Here is a 17309-nt window from a genome sequence, read left to right as displayed (position 1 = left end):
CCCCTCAAATACTGTATAAGTAGGAACAAAAAATCTGCATTTTTTCAGATTTTCTTTGCATGATACATAATATGCATTATCAGTGTTCTACACTATACCAGGGATCGTCAAAACCCAGCCCATGGTCCCCATGGCACCTCTTCATGTACGTCACTTCAATGTATCAGTAACTAACCACCACCATTTCCTAAATTCAGTATCAATATATTTAATTTTGTGGTTTCTGTCAATTTGATCTTTTTCAGCTCCTAGCTGTCCATCATTTGGCAGGACCATGGTTTAAACAAGTCCAAATAGACGATTAAGACCCAATTCTTTAGAAATTATTTGCTTCAGACTTTTCTGAGAGCCATCAGAGTTCTACAATTGCACAAGGAGCCTATTTTGTCGCAAAGTGCTACGAATAATCTAAGAATAGTTGGCTGTGACCTTTAGTGTCAACCACTTCTTCCTGTTCGCAAATTGTGAATTTCCTTCCGGTACAAACAAGTTTCCAGGAATGTGTTGATGTTACACACAAATCCCAGCAACACTTTCTGAAATAAGGAATCACATCTCTGAATTTACAGGATCAGTGATTATGACATGAACTTGAAGTCACTGGATATAATACAGGAGCATCTGTGGAATATCTGAGATAAATTCTTAATAACTGACATTACTTTTGTTCTCTTTGATTTGTTTTTTACACTTATATGCACATTTCAGTGAACACATGCAACTATTCATTCACTAATGTTTTCAGACCATATACTATAAAACTTTAAAGTGTTAATTTGATTAATCCAGACAAAATACAAAAACACAATATGTACAAATCTACGGGCTTTATCCAATCCTTTTATAAGATGTCGCATAATTTTTGTGTCTTTGCCCCTCCTCCAAAAAAGTTCGAATCAATGGGCAGATTTTCATCAAACTTTTAAGAATATATGCCACTACAGACCATACACAGTGTTCATGCAAACTTCTGAGGTGGGTGCAACACTTAGTGCCATAGAATGTAAATAATTGGCAACTGTATGAAATGCACATCTGGCTTCTAATCTGAAGGTGTTAACTAATGAACTGAACTAAAGTCTTTGTGGAGACCAAAGTTGATGAAAGACTCTTGCTCTACAAGCTGCATCAGGTGGTTATTCACTGTTCAGCCACCTGAGACGGCTTGTAGCCTGACAGTCTTTCATCAGTTAATCCACTGCTTCCCAAACCTTTTCCCCAAAACCACTTATCAGAAAGTCCTTTTTACCCAATGTAGGTAAAACACTGAAGATATCCGTCTTCTGGGTTGTTGCGCTGTGTAGTCTGGTCGATGTTAACCAACGTTTCAGAGGTCATACTGCCTCCGTCATCAGGGCGATGAGTATGAAGATTTCTGTCTTCTGGGTTCTTGCGCTGTGTAGTCTGGTCGATGTTAACCAACGTTTCAGAGGTCATACTGCCTCCGTCATCAGAGTATGAAGATTTCTGTCTTCTGGGTTCTTGCGATGTGTAGTCTGGTCGATGTTTACCAACGTTTCGGAGGTCATACTGCCTCCGTCATCACCTGATGATGGAGGCAGTATGACCTCTGAAACGTTGGTTAACATCGACCAGACTACACAGCGCAATAACCCAGAAGACGGATATCTTCATACTCACCGCTGTGAGAACCTCAAGTCTTACATAGGTAAAACACTAACTGCACAGAAATCATATATGACAAGTGAAGAGAGATCAGTAGAAAATAGGAAGCGAACAATAAGTCTGATGCAATGTCTTTATTTTAAACATCTCTAAACATTTTAGCAGCTACAAAAATTTGGTAATTATCCACCATGAAAATATTTCATCGCCCAGGTCCCAGCTAATGAGCATAATGCCACTGCTCCATCTTATTCACTAGTTCCGCAAAATTGGGAGCAATCGGAGACAGAGCACATCTCACATCGTATTTGGGGTTCAGCAAACAATTTCGTTTTGTGCTCTTTATGAGGGCAAGAGTGGAAAATCCCACTTCACACACGTAGGTGTAACGTGTATTCCGAGGTGTGTCGTTACCCAAAGAAAAACCGCTTTTACCCCTTCTTGGGTAATTTACCCAGGTCTGGGAAGCACTGACTTAATGAATTGTTGAAGTGGAGAATTTGAAATTTTATATACAATTTTTGTACTGCACATACAAATTCTGCATACAGTACTGATCGCTTTAAGTGATTACAAATATTGCATGAATGTCAGTTTATATCTGACAAATTTAAGTCAAAATTTGCATACAAATAGATCACTGTACATTGTAACTGTTCATTTACTTTTGTTGTTGCCATTCTCATTACACGGACAGACACACAAAGGAGAAAAAGCTTCATATATCCTTAATAACGCATAATTCTGTTTCGCAGGAGAAATCCCAAAAATACAGTCAAAGAGGTGAGCACTTCTCATCAATCCAAAAATGAGGCCTAAACCTCAAGAACCACCTTAAAACAGAAGTCCACTAAAAGAGTATACGGATTTACCTAAAGGTTCAGTTATAGGCTGTAATAAGAAATATTACACTACTTGGGAATTCAATGAACTCATTACTACATTCAAAAAGAAATTAGAAATGCTACAGTCAGAGACAGAAAAGCCTAAATTCAAAGCTGCAGGATGATAAATGAAGCAGTAGAAATTAAAATGCTTACACATAGGGACAAAGCAAAGAGATAGAGGAGTTGTGACATGTGACTGTAAGGACTTGAGACGCACAAACCAGGAGGACCAGCTCACAATTTCCAACCTCCAAAAAAATCTCGATTGAACCAAATGTACCAACCCACAGGGTTATAATTTGCTTACTTTCATCCAGATCTAAAATATATACCGAGATCATTATCCATTTTGATGATTGTTGTTACAGTGGAGGGGGGCCATATTTAAATCCGTACAAACAATAGGACGTGATTGCCCACCCTCTATTCTTCTAATAACTTCCATCTTTTCTTCTAATGTTAAAGATTTGCTTCGTGTTTCAGCCAAATTTTCACTGGCAGTTGCATATCCACTCTTAGCGCTAGACGGTTCAACTTTTTTTTTTTACTTTGAATCACGAATTTATAAACAAATTTAAGACACAATATTAATGTACACAACAAACAGCTGTAATGTAGCACAGATAATTATAAGAACTTACAGTATTCAGCTTCACAAACAAAGTTTTAAGATAAATTTGCCAGTAAGTAAAGAGCCACTACAACACACAACAGTAAACTATATAGAGAATGAGCATATACAATATATACCCAAATGCGATGTTGGAATTAATACATGCCCAGTAGCGCTGCTTGGTAGCACGACCACGGTATAGAATTTTCTATAATTTTGTGCGAAAACAAACAAAATTACTAGAAAATTTTCAAATCGGGGTATATGAAACCGTTGTAAAACAAGGGTTTACTGTAACTTTGCATTTATTCCCCTCCACAGAAGGGCAGCTCGTTGAAAATAAACATATTTTGGCGTGCTACTAATAATTTTATTTTCTGAACATTAATTGTATTATACAATTTGAATTACAGAGGGTTGTGGTCCTAAGAATTTGCCACTCATCTTTGCTAATGTATAAATAAGGAAAGGTTGGGAACCACTAGGATGTTCCACCACAAAGTCTGGTATGAGTTCACTGATGTTTATAGACGCCTACTGTCTCCATCATCAGGGTGATAAATGGTTGAGATATGGGAACAGGGCTGACACTGCACAGGTCGAGCTTGGGTTTACTGGTGGCCTCCAGAATTCCATTTGTCCCCTGTTTGACCTCCTCAGCTGCTGCTGCTTCTGGCAGAGAGCTAACAGCCTTCTCCACACCAATGAGCAAAAGAAGTGGCTGGGAGGTCCAGCAGAGAAGATGACAATCAGTTCTCTGCCAGACCTCCCCAGCCACTTCTTCCGAGACAAAACGGCCAGCCTTGTGCTCTGCTGGAAGAAGCGCCTTTTGCCGTCCGACAAGAAACAGACAGATGAAGGCTCCAGTGCACTCAGCAGCATCCAGCCAGTTTGCTGGACAGCTGGGAAATTCTCCATACCATCAAGTCCCTCCCTGCTGGAGGACAGCCGTGACCTGCTCAACCTGTTTCCACATCTGAACCCCATTTTTCATCCACAGCTTACTCATCGCCCTGATGATGGAGGCAGTAAGCTCCATTGAGATGACAGCGTAAACGTCTACTCAACTACACAGCAGAACATTCTATAAATTCTGTCATGGTCTTGGAACAAATTTACTTCTACCATTTAGTATTGTCTGTTTCACTGTCTGAAGACTCTTTGGAAACTTTCTTCTTCTTCCTTCCCCAAAATTTCAACTTACTTATCCATCGTCTCTTCTTTTCTTTACCAGTTGAAGATAAATCTGAGCTTTTATCCTCTCCTCTTCGATTGACTTCTTTCTCTTCTGTTGAAGACTTCTTGGAATCTTTCTTCTTCCTTCCCCATGTTTTCCACTTACTTTTTCTCTTCTTCTGTTCACCCTCTTCTGTTTCAATGTTCATCTTTTCCTTGAAAATGAATAAGACTTCTGTAAGCATTTTGTATATTTTGAATTTTACCTCAACTCATGCATTGGAGCGTAGTAAAATGAATTAATGCCAGCAGCACTGAATATACTAAAACTCTGTTCAAAGAAAGTGTTAAATTGTCCAATCTCACAACGTCGCGTCGCTTAAGGCTTCTTAGCCCCACGGACAACTTCACATCTCTTCTACCCTTTACATGCTGCTTTTACAAGATGTGGTAATTTTACATCACTTAATGCAATAAATGTTGCCTGCTGCATTCAGCGCTTTAAAACTTTATTTACAAAGAGAGTTTAAATTGCCAGTCTCGTAATATCATGTGGTGTAAGGGTTATGACTCGACTGTGGTGATCATTCGGGAATTTCAGTGCACTTGATGAAATAAACCAAGGCTTTAAAGCTGACTTGCCTGCACGCCAAGCACCTGGGCCCACCACCAAAAAGAAGTACTTATCGTAAAGCAGTGTGGCCAAACTGACAAATTTTATTCTGTTCATAGAATCTGGTAATTTTGCCTGTGGCCGTGAACTTTGGCCTCTTACTTGGTGAGACGAGGACGTATTGCGAGTGTCAGGAACAAGGAGTCTTGTAAAATACCTGACCTTTGTGGGTTTAAGTTCATTTTGGAATAGAACGTGTAACAAAGTAAGGAACTTCACAATTCATGATGGTCGCCCATCTTCAGTGTAGATCAATTCAGCGTGAGGGATGCAGAGAGAAGTGAAGAAGAAAAGTGTTTTGCAGATTAATCAAGTGACTGACAACAAATATCAAGAGAATAGAGAAATCTCGCTCTCGAGATGCAGAGAGACGTCGTCAGTTCGTGTATTCGGACTGAAGGGAGGGGGAGCTGAGTCTACGTGGAATGCAGAAGAAGCAGGGAGGAGGAATGAAAGAAGAGACTGTGATCAATTTTATTACGGAGTAACTTTGAGTGAACACTTGAAATGTGCAGGTAATAATTTGTGAAATTCACTTCTTCTTCCTGTTATGGCTTACCTTTTCCTTAAGAAGATCTATGCTGTCCGTCTCTTTCTCTTCATTTAGGTCATTTTGGAATTTGCTGCGCACACAGAAAAAACAAGAATCAGTGTCTAGTGGCTGGCTCTCATAACAGATTATTGCTTTTGCGAATACAGTCGTGATACTTTTCAATGCACGATAACACGTAATTTATTGACCTTGTGAGTTTTGACTTTTCAACGAAAACTGTGCCATGGAATTGGTTTGGAGAAAGATAATTAAGATTTGGATAATATCGTGTAGAACGAGAAAAGGATTACAAAGGAAATGGATTGAATGCAAGACAAACCTCGATTGAGCTTCATCATCTTCCTCCTTCGATTCCGTACTTTCTTCGTCTGCAGCCTTGGTCTTCTCTGACTGCGGTTTCTCTCTGTCCTCATGCCTAAGGACGTGATCACCTGCAACATTGTTGCATGCATAAGAATATTTTTAAGAACGCAGTCAATGAACGTAAGACGAAGGCGTGGAACAGAGAAAAACTTTTAGTTTATTTGCATTCTGTTTAATGGCGCTGCCAGTAATGCAGACCGCACAGCATCAAACGGACTCAGGAGGATACGGATGCAAGCGACTGTGGACTGACTTAAGGCACTCTACTGGCATTCGCCTGGATGGACTTTGGGAAATTTGATGAAGCAAGAATGAAAAGAATTTGGGAAGGAAAGAAAGCAAAACAGAGAACCACAAAGAAACATCTGACCTCTTGTCGTGCTTGGTCTGCAGGAAGCTTGCGGCTAAGAACTCGGGAGCCTGAATTGGTGGCTTGGTGACTGGCTTTCTGACTAATAGACACAGTGACTCACCACTTGATTGGCTACCTCACTGACGCACAGTCACTCCCCAGGCTAAGTGGCTGATTTTATAACTCTTTAAACGACCGACTTCGTAACTCATAAAGTGGCCGGTTTAAACCTCGACTCAGTCATGACTGCTTCTCTATGTAAGTGATTACTGCAGATGGCAGCAGAAGGAATGGGGAAGTCATTCAAGAATGAAAATACTGTATCAGACATAATATAAATTCTCTGGAAAATGCCATGAATACTTTAGCTTACCATTGACTGAGTTGACTTCATCTTCTACGTCGTCATTTTCTTGCATGGGGTAGAATTCAGCTATTCTAATATTTTCTACTCCTCCTAAATCTTTGCCCGTCAATTTCAAAATCCTTTCATGAAGTTTAGTTAGGCTTTCGTGCAGTTTTATGAGTTTGTCCTGAAATAAAACCATGCACAATGATTCGCTTTTTAGCTCCATTTTGCAATCGAATTCTTTGCTGTGTTACGTCCGTCTAATGGTTTTGGTGGTCATTTACTGGAGGTACTGGCACTCTGTTGATTAGACAAATCTGCTTCGTGTGTTGCAGATGTTGATGAGACTGATATATATATATATATTTCACATCATCCACTAGTTTTCTCTGTGATTAGCTATTTTATGGGACAGGGATGATGTCTGATTTAAGGTTGATGTAAAATATGGGTCCATGTTACGTGTGTCCGTCACCAAGGCATGGTTGCAGATAGAGTAACAGCATCCAGTTATGGCAGTTAGCTGCGAATATATTGAATAAGCAGTCGCGGACAACCGATAAGGGGTGGTCCTCCAGCTTAGGGGTTGAGCGAGGGCTAACAACCCTTCACCATAAAAGTGTTATGTTATGAACACAATACTAAAGCCTTGGATTAATTCTAGGAGGCTCTGATGAGCTGAACATGTAGCTCGCATGTAGGAGTCAAGGATATTGCATACAGGATATTGGTAGGGAATCTTAGTGGAAAACGACCACTGGTTAGACCAAGATGGAGATGTGAGGATAACATAAAGACAGATGTTGAGGGAGGTGGGCTGTGAGGATGGCAAATGAATCAAGTTGTATCAGGATCATGGCCAGTGGCGGGCTCTGGTGTTGTCGGTGTTGAACCTACAGATCCTGCTACCAGGGAATTAATTAGTAGTTAGTAAAATAGGGGTTAATTAGACCAGTACAGCACATAATAGTTTACCGAACAACTTTTAGGCTAGTTTAAAGGCTTCTGACAATTGTCTGTTACCCTCGGGATAACTAAATTCTTGGACTTTGCCCATCGTCTGGTATTCAAAAGAACAGAGTTTTTCAGAAACTGGATCTGTTTCTGTTCCCAGGTAAAAAGGAAACGGGGGCCTACTCAGTGGCTCAGTTAGAAAGAGCGAACCTGAGTCACTGGACTGACTGGAATACCAGATGATGGACAAAGTCCAAGAATTTAGTAATCCTCAACTTTTTCGCTAGTTACACGTGGACCAATGGGTTGGACATCTGTATGTCAACACCGAGGCAGTCCACCGTGTTAAATAGTTTGGCCCAAAAGCTTTTACTGCATTCCCTCACCCATTTTTCCTCAATTTCTAAGTTTCGTAAACAAAATGTTGATACTTCCAGACATGAAACTTGCAGACGGAATGTGGACACGCTGAGTAACCGTGGTTGTCATTCCGTGCTTTTCGTACAAAGAATGCGTAATATGAAATATAAGCGTTGACTTTCAGATTCTCACCTGTTTTTTAAGAAGCTGGGTTTGCATTGATTTGAATTGCAGCTTTTTGGTTGTGAGCACTGCTTCCAAGTTATCGTGCTCACTGTCATCCTCATTCAGTGAAGGGTGGATTTTTGTGCTAGGTCTAGTAGCAGAAGAAGCCATCCTGCAACTTCTCTGACTGTAAGGTGACAAATAACGTGCACCTTGTGTTCCCGACTTTGTCGAGTTCCTCTTTGAACCGTTTGTTTTAAAATTCAGACTACTACCACTGTTTTCCTGAAAGAATAGGATTATAGGTTATAGGAGAACCTCATTGCCCGATAACCAAAAGGACCACTTATCTTTTCTCTTTGAATCAGCGAGTGACCACTTCCAGAGAAGTAAACGTGTACAAACCCCAAAAGATTTACCTGTTTATGAACAACATAAGTTAGAAATTCGTACTACACATGTACACTGCGGTTACCGAGAAATGTGTTCCTTCCAGATAACTTGAAGGAACTGGAGTACAAACTACACTTGTGTGAGCTTAAAATAAAACTAATGCAGTCTCTGTCATTCCTAATGTATTGTTAGTCAAACAGTTTCTGTTTATCGTAGTTTTCTCCATGGGAATGGAGAGTTATCCCGTAAGGACAGCTTCTGTTCATTGCAGTTTCCGCTAGAGACAGATTTAATGGTATTGTGACTCGAGGCTTATTGCACTGAAGTGTAATATGAGAGTCTGCCTAGGTTATTGGTCGGTTCTCATGTTACTGTATCAGGTACATGCATTGAGAGGGAAGGAAACAAATGTCCTGAAAATAATCGACATGTAGGTATCAGTAGGAGAGGTTAAGGTCCAAAGCCGTGCTCTTGTGAACATGGTAATGGACCTTCAGGTACTTGATCAGCTGATCGCCTGTCGTCCTTTTAAGCTTGACTCCAGGCTTGGAGGTTAATTGAGTAAAGACTTACTCTGTACATTCTTGAATCTTCAATATTGCCGTTCACTCCGTTGTTACTCTTTGGTTCATACCTCGGAGGGGGCTCACGGCCTATGGAAGAACCCAAAATGCATTGCAGATCGCATTGTTTTAAACTTAAAACTGCACATATATTATGTGGGAGACATATTTAAAAATGAGTAATACAGGCTTTGTATGGAAGCGGAAAATTACCTCTTTGAGGGGGGGAACACAAATCGGGAATCAAAATACCAGGGAAATTTTGTGAGGGCGAGAGGTGAGTGAAACTGACAAAAACATGGCCAACCTTATCACAGTATTGTCGTATTTTATCGATTTCAAAGACACCATCGATTGTAAGACGCATCGTTCATTTAGTTGTGGGTTTTGAGGGGAAAAAATACCTTATGTTGATTCCTTGACGATTTAAGTTGAAGACGAACCCCGATTTCAGATGTTTTAAAATGCGAAAAAGTGTCTTAAAACCGAGGAAATGCGGTAAATAGTGGGAAACAAGGAGGAGGAAGCGTCCCTTAAAATTGATGTAAAATAGGCCACGCCCAATTCCTTCTTACATTTCTTCCACTTCCCCAATCAATCTTACTGTCAACTGTCTAAAGTTGTTATTTTTTGTAGTTACATGCATGAGCTGGCTAAAGGAACAGATTTTCACGAGAATTCAGTCAATACTCAAAAACTGTATTCAAAACTTCGTATTGAAACTTTGAAACATATTCCTGCATCACAATTAAGAGAACAAGCTGTAATTTCGTTTTTCGAATCTGTGTGTGTGTTACAAGCCTCGGCATATTAAGGGGCTTTCGTGTGGTATGAAATTCCTCACTGAAATCTTTTCGATATTAAAACAAATTAGCGGTTGAATGAAGTGCGGGAATAATCGATTAGGAATGAACAGATATGCGTTAATGTACTTACGAGCTTTCGACTTGTAGTTTGATATCCTCACACAGCTCTTTTCACACTCTGTTTACCTACTGATTCTCAACAACGAATGACTTATTAACACAATGTTTACCAATTGTTGCTAGGCAACATAAGATTTTGTAACAATGATATTCAGTGCTGTTTAATATTGTCACAGAACCTGCCGTACCCCGGCAACGAGTAAACAATTGAAGTACGGATTTGGAAGGAAGCAGCGAGCGCAAGAGAGGATTAAAGCCAAATTAAAATTTCAAAGCTTTAAAAGACACTCAACTGTTAATAAATATTCCGAGTGTTTATTACAGCCTTTCGTGAATTATTACATAACTTAACCTCACTTTTACGCCGTTAACTCTGGTTTGAAAATTGGCAAGTAATTATTTTGTTTTACTTAACAGAGTTGCCGAAGCGCTCATATTTATGTACAAAACCTATGGTCTGGTTGATTCCGGAGACCCAAACTTTTGTTCTCGCATTCAGCTGCATACTAAAATTTTAGGACCTTCCACTGAATGCCACATGTACTGCTGTAAAATATACTAGTCCAACTTTTTTCTTCCTTTGAGGCAAAAATAATTCTCACTGGACACAAGTGCAAAGAATCTTCTCTTGGCACTATTTTTAAAAACTTTTTTTATCCTTAATGGTACTTTCTCATAATCGACAAATTACTACAGTGTACAATTTAATGAGCATTTTATTCAAATGTGCACATTTCATTATGGAATTATATATTATTTTAAGATTTCTCCTTTATCTGCCTGTACATGACACAGTTGTTATTTTCAAAAATTGCAATTTTACCATAAGGTTTCAGTCTGGCACTGTGGGGAAGTCTTTGCGATTCTACCAAATCAGACAATGAAATAAAAACAAAATGGAACATAATAAAAAGGGAGACGGGAAAAATACATTTTTCAGAACAGATGCCATCTCTTCTAATAAACAATGAAAAAGTAAAGGATCCAGGAACAGTGGCTAATGCCTTCAATTAGTTTTTTCTAACAATTACTGAAAGCTTAAATTTAAATGAAGATGCTGTTTCCATTTTAAAAGCTGCATTTCCTGTAAGATTTTCTGGTCTTAATATAATTCCAACCAATGAAACTGAGGTGAAAAGTGTAATAAGAAAACTCATCAGGTTATGATGAAATAACAAGTAAAATTTTGAAAGTTTGTTCAGCTTTAATTAGTCGTCCATTAACCCAAATTTGTAATCACTCATTATACACGGGCATTTTCCTGGACCGCCTTAAAATATCAGTAGTAAAGCCACTGTAAAAAAAACTATTATGAAAAATTACAGGCCAATTTCACTATTAATTAATTTTTTAATGTGTTTGGGAAGGTTATGTGCTGGTCCCAGAACAATTTGGCTTCAGGAAAGGTGTATCCACTGAAGATGCAATATTCAAACTAACAGACAATGTGCTAAAATCTGTTAACCAAAAAATGCATGTTCGAAGATTTTTCTGTAATCTAGCAAAAGCTTTTGACTGTGTAAATCTTGAAATTTTGTTGGATAAATTGCATTTTTATGGCATTCAAGGAATAGCAGCGCAATGGTTCAGATCCTATTTAACAGATAGAAAACAAAAGGTCGAAGTGAAAACACCTAAAAACAAATGGAATTTTTTTCTTAAATTGGGGAACAAGAAAACATGGAGTTCCCCAAGGGTCAATTTTAGGTCCCTTGCTTTTTATAATATACACAAACGACCTTCCTCCAACAATAAAAACAATAAATAGTTTAACGGCACCCACAATATTTGCTGATAACACAAGTGTCATAATTTCAAATAAAAATTTTGATGATTTCTGTTCAACATCAAACATAGTTCTGTCTCATATGAGTAAATGTTTTACTGTGTAAGACTTGAGGTTCTCACAGCGGTGAGTATGAAGATTTCTGTCTTCTGGGTTATTGCGCTGTGTAGTCTGGTCGATGTTAACCAACGTTTCAGAGGTCATATTGCCTCCGTCATCAGGGCGATGAGTATGAAGATTTCTGTCTTCTGGGTTGTTGCGCTGTGTAGTCTGGTCGACCACAACTTGCTTTAAGTATTGGTTATAATGGGAAGTATAAACAAGAGTCAGTAAACACAAAAGTCTTGGGTTTGCAAATTGACAATCTCCTAAATTGGACAAATCATTGATAAACTGATACCTAAGTTAAGTGGCGCATGTTGCGCAGTTAGATCTCTGTTCCACGTCAGCAACACTGACACACTCAGATCAGTATATTTTGCATATTTTCACTCTTTAATGAAATATGGAATAATTTTGGGGGGTAATTCCTGAAACAGCAAAAAGATATTCACTTTACAAAAGAAAATTGTTAGATTATTGGCTGGTGTCAAACCTAGGAATTCATGTAGAAGTCTGTTTAAGAGATTAGAAATCTTAGCTCTACCTTGTGAATACATATTCTCATTAATGAACTTTGTTGTAAATAACAAAGAACTCTTTCAAACTAATTCTGCTATACACAGTGCCAACACAAGGAATAAAAATCAGTTTCATAGACCAATTGCCAACCTCTCATGCTTTCAGAAGAGCGCATATTATGCAGGAATCAAAATTATTTGTAGCTTATCATTTCTCTAGGTGAATACTTTGTTTTGTATTATGTGAAATTTATATAATAGTATGAATTGTACTTTATAATATGTATTGTATTATTATGACTTTTTCCACATCCTATTTTCATCTGACTGTCTTATGGATCCATGGAATGTAATATAATATGTATGTATGTATGTACAGAGTGAAGCAGACGCCACGATTTACGCACTAGGAGAGTGGGGGGGGGGGGGCATTATTGACGGTGTTTATCGATCCTGAAGTAATCGATCGTTGATTGATGAACTGAGCTTGTTCAGTAATTTCATATATTGTTTGACTTGGATTGATTGGACCTTATCATGCAGTAAATTATACTGAATGGGGAAAACGTGCAAAACATTCTTGATAACGAAAGTTAAAAGAGTCGCAGAATTGACACCTTCAGTCCCAGCCTGTGTCAAGCCACTCCTTTGATTTATGGTCTACGTGCAATGTCTGATGCTAGCGACTTCTTGTCTCAGCCACTGCTGATCAAAATGCAATTCTTCTTTGATGTGTACTGAAGGGACGAGCCTCTTATCTTGTCTTCGGACCTACATTTTGCACATGCTGAGAGTCAAGGTAATTTGAGGGAGGAATAGTTAATAAAACATGTATTAGACTAAATTCAAACTGCTTGACCAGCAGTGCCATAGGATCCTTGAAGAGGAGGCATAGGGGACCCATGGTTCAAGAAAGAAAGGAGAAGGTTAGGCGACGCAGACCATCCAGTGGCCTACCACCAAATGGAAAGCTAAAATTTTGAAAGGCAGGGAAAGGGGTGTGTTGCTTATGTGTGGCCTGTCCTATGGTCAGAACGATTTAAAATCATGTAGCATGTTTTAATGTGTGAAAACGCAGAGCAGTTATGATAAATTAGTGGAAAATTTATGGTGAAGGTTACAATAAACGTGAGTAGGGAGCATTGTGACGATGGTTAGTGGGTCACGTGTTACCATGGCATGGCTTCAGAGTGTGTATGGAGAAGCCCTCCAGAAATGGAGGGTTGTTGTGAATATAATAAATAAGCAGCTGCAGACATACAACAAGGTGTGTGGTTTTCAGCTGGAAGTTTCGATGATATGCTAACAGCAACTCAACGTAAAGAACCATCATGTTATGAAATGTTACACAGGGCATCAGTTCAACAACAGATGTCAGGCTTATGTGAACATGATAAGAAGAAATTTCTTGACTGGCTAAGCTTTTTCTGAAGGACTCCTCCATAGAGTACATTAACTACGAGTGTAGTAAGATGCAGGACATCATAATTTCTCCAGGTAGAAGCGTCACAGTACAATTATTTGCTGGTAACGTAGCTTCTGTAGAGTAAAACTCCACGTTCATAATTTCTTCCAGTTTCGGCAATTTTCAATATTTTCATGCGTGTTTTGGCATTGATTATTATGAAAATATTTTGCTTGTGAACACAAAAAGAAATTGCCTGGGAAGGTTTAAGGTTGGATAAGGATGGCCAGAGTCTTATGTCTTTTGATATCTTGATTTTCTCCACTGAAGTCATTCTTCAAAATGGCTTTCATCATAAGTCCTGAAATACAATTTCATTAACATCACGCAAACTCACAGTTCACCAAAAAGAGGTACGTATTAACATGCTAGAAATCAAGTTGATTGAGTTATCTCTGGTCTGTGTTTCCCACTGTGCAGTGAGAAACAACATCAGGTAAGGTAGATGATTCATACAGCGGAGGAAATATTGGCACTCTATTGGATGAATAAGAAAATATTTATTTTATATTACATAATATGAGACGGGATAGCTCAGTCAGTATAGTGACTAGCTACAGGCTGGACGGCCGGGGTTCGATCCCCGACGGGGGCAGAGGATTTTTCCTCTAGCCTCTGCGTTTATATTACATAACTAAATAATCTGCTAGTATGCTATTAGACTATATAGAGCATTCCATTTTGCCTTTAGAAAGACATAGGTTCTTGTACATTGTGTCCTTACCTCTAAAGAGAAAATGCACAACTGTGAAATAATGTTGCACAAAATCTTTTTATATTGACACCTTCATTCCGTGCAGTGCAAGAATTGTGATAAACGTATTCTGCTTAGGTAACAATAACAACCAGTTTTAGGTTATGTTAATTTTAGTTATGTTAATTAAAAATACATCTATAAGATAATTAAATATGTTTAACTAGTATAACTAAAACAAGTCTAACTTTGGTAGAATGTTTGTAATGGCACAGAAAACCAGTACAATGAGCCTGTTTTGATGAATCATTCCTTGGAGGAGAGGAAAAAAATTGTCTTTGATGATATTACGATGATAGTTGCCACAACAACAAATACTAAACCAAATATTCTTCCACCGAATTGGATATAGTGCCAATATTTCTAAAATAATATGACACACAAAGTTGGGACAACTGTTATATTGTCCTTGCTCTTGTGAAACTCGAATGTCTTTGCAGGAGAACAATTTGGACTTAGAAAAAATCTTTCAACTGATAATGCCCTGTTCAATTTTACAGATGAAATCTTAAGTGCACTAAATTACAAATGGCATCCTGTGATGTTGTAAATCATGAATTATTACTATCAAAACTAAATATAGCTGGTCAGTGATTTAAATCGTACCTTCATGACAGAAAGCAACGAGTAGAAATAAAATCATCAAATTCAAATGTTAGCACCTATTCAAATTGGGGCGATGTAAGACATGGGGTGCCTCAGGGTTCAATACTTGGTCCTCTGCTTTCTCTCATATATATCAATGATCTGCCCTCAACCATCAACTCTCAGTCTAAAACTATACACTTTGCTGATGATACTAATGTTATTATTTCACATCCGGAAACTGACTGTTTTCAAAATTGCATAAATGATGTCTGTACTAGATTGAACAAATGGATTAAAGATAATAAACTCACATTCAATTTTGACAAAACAAATTTCATGAAATTTTGTACCAACAACAAAAATTGTGTAAATCTAAATATGGGGTATGATGATAAAATAATCAAGGAAATTTCTTGGCCTACAAATTGACAACAAATTAAACTTGTAAACACTTATTCAGTACATTATCTGTAGACGAAGCTCGGCATGTTTTGATATGAGGTCAGTTGCAGCACTGATGAAAACAGAAACTTTAAAATTAGTTTACTTTGCTTAATTTCACTCCATCATATCTTATGGAATCATTTTCTGGGGAAATTCAACAGACAGCAAAAGAGGATTATTAGAATAATGGCAGGCACTAAAAGGAGAGCCTCTTGTAGGGAATTATTTAACAAGTTTAACATTCTTCCAGTATCCCGTGAATTCTTGCTCTTACTATTATTATTTGTAGTGGATAACATGGAAAAATTTCAAACAATTTCAGATATCCACAATACAAGAACAAGATACAGATACAACCTTCACGTGCCAAATTCTAACCTCAGTAAAAGGAGTTTACTATTCTAGAATAAAGTTATTCAATAATCTTCCACCTACTATCAAAAGTTTAAATCAGAAAATAAAAATGTTTAAGCCAACGTTAAAAGCGTATCTCCTATCTCGCTCCTTCTACTCAGTAGAAGAATTTTGAATACATGTAAGTAACTATGGTGATTATTTTTCATAATTATTTTGCTGTAATACTGTAGTTCCAAAAAATCTGTAAATAGCTGTTATAACTATGTATATATATTTGTACTACAAACAAGTATTCTATATATGCTTAGGCCTATGAATGATCTATGTAATGCAAATAAATTCTATTCTGTGGACAGATCAAACACCTTTTTCTTTCTAATCTTAGCCTTAGTGGGAGGTGGATCTCCTGTAATTACGCTACTTTGTATGTAAATCATTATTGTATTTATTTGGCTTCATGAAAAGTGTTGTATGTTTGGAAGACTAAACATCTACCAAGTTAAATTGAAATTACTGACATACAAGAAAATGGTTTTGTGCGTTGTTGGGTTTGAATTATGGCGCCAGATATTTTCGTGTGAATTATTACAACTAGTAATAGATGAGAAAATAATTAAAAATTGAGAAAATGTAAACATACAGTTTTCGTTTTCGCAAATCTTCGCTTAAATTCCGTAGAACCACTGTTTTCGGGATGCGAAGTGTGTCTGCTATTAACCGAGACGTCACTTTTCGATCTTCTTGAACCATTTTGGCGACGGCGGCGATGTTGTTATCGGTTCGACTTGTCGTCCTTCAGTGACTCCCTACCCTCTCGAAACCGTTTGTGCCACTCGAAAATTGTTGTTCGGCTTACCGTTGCATCACGTAAGCCTTCTGAATCAGCTCCACAGTGTTTGAAGCCGAAATATTGGCTTTACAGCAAAATTTAATCGCCACACGTTGTTCCTCCTTCGCATCCATCTCACGACCTTGACACCGCAACAAGAACATCTTGCACCAAACAACACCTGCCACTACACACGCCACTTCGCACCCTTGTCAGAAAGAGTCTCTACTACGTAGTTAAACCTCGGTCCGGAAGATGACGTTGGTAAAAAGCGGTAAAAAATTCAGTCCGGGAAGGTTTGAACCGCACTATGTATATTTAAATGTAAATGAATTAAAATGAAACTGAAGAATATAATAATGCTACGCTGTTACCTGTGATTATTATTCATAGATGACAGGCCATTGTAATCAGTAGCACCAATGACAATATTTGGAATTTCTCTTTTCAGGAACAAACCATAACAGTTGGCAGTAAGTTGGCCGACATCTTTGTCGTTTTAAATAGCACAGA

General features: G+C 38.1%; 1 protein-coding gene across 4 annotated transcripts; it reads right to left on the bottom strand.

Annotated features, from left to right (window-relative positions):
* Positions 1–3474: 3474 nt before the first annotated feature.
* LOC110840049 (uncharacterized) lies at positions 3475–16811 on the bottom strand. Of its 4 annotated transcripts, none has more exons than XM_087345719.1 (7): positions 16608–16808; positions 9038–9117; positions 8099–8356; positions 6617–6776; positions 5848–5959; positions 5535–5598; positions 3475–4517 (listed from the first exon to the last, which is right to left on the bottom strand). In XM_087345719.1, the coding sequence occupies exons 2-7, from the start codon at positions 9044–9046 to the stop codon at positions 4248–4250; spliced, it is 873 nt and encodes a 290-aa protein (XP_087201845.1). In that variant the 5' UTR covers positions 9047–9117; positions 16608–16808; the 3' UTR covers positions 3475–4247. The 4 variants fall into 4 exon arrangements, with proteins under 4 accessions (XP_087201845.1, XP_087201844.1, XP_087201848.1 ...); XM_087345718.1 differs by lacking the exon at positions 16608–16808 and adding an exon at positions 9964–10264; XM_087345722.1 differs by lacking the exon at positions 8099–8356 and having other exon boundaries at positions 16608–16811.
* Between the last annotated feature and the right edge of the window lie 498 nt (positions 16812–17309).

The sequence above is a fragment of the Zootermopsis nevadensis genome, unplaced genomic scaffold, assembly GCF_977971745.1.
Source record: "Zootermopsis nevadensis isolate Lab colony 2312 unplaced genomic scaffold, Znev_1.0 Znev_ptg000009l, whole genome shotgun sequence".
Classification (NCBI taxonomy): Eukaryota; Metazoa; Arthropoda; class Insecta; order Blattodea; family Termopsidae; genus Zootermopsis; species Zootermopsis nevadensis.
Note: the sequence above shows the minus strand (reverse complement) of the source record. Positions and strands in the feature narration are given on the sequence as shown.

Excerpts from the sequence above, each read along its gene's own strand:
- LOC110840049 (XM_087345719.1), bottom strand. Across the intron at positions 6,777-8,098 it reads CCCAGCTTCTTAAAAAACAG|GACAAACTCATAAAACTGCA; the intron begins GTGAGAATCTGA and ends GTTTTATTTCAG. Across the intron at positions 5,960-6,616 it reads TGAAGTCAACTCAGTCAATG|GTGATCACGTCCTTAGGCAT; the intron begins GTAAGCTAAAGT and ends ACAATGTTGCAG.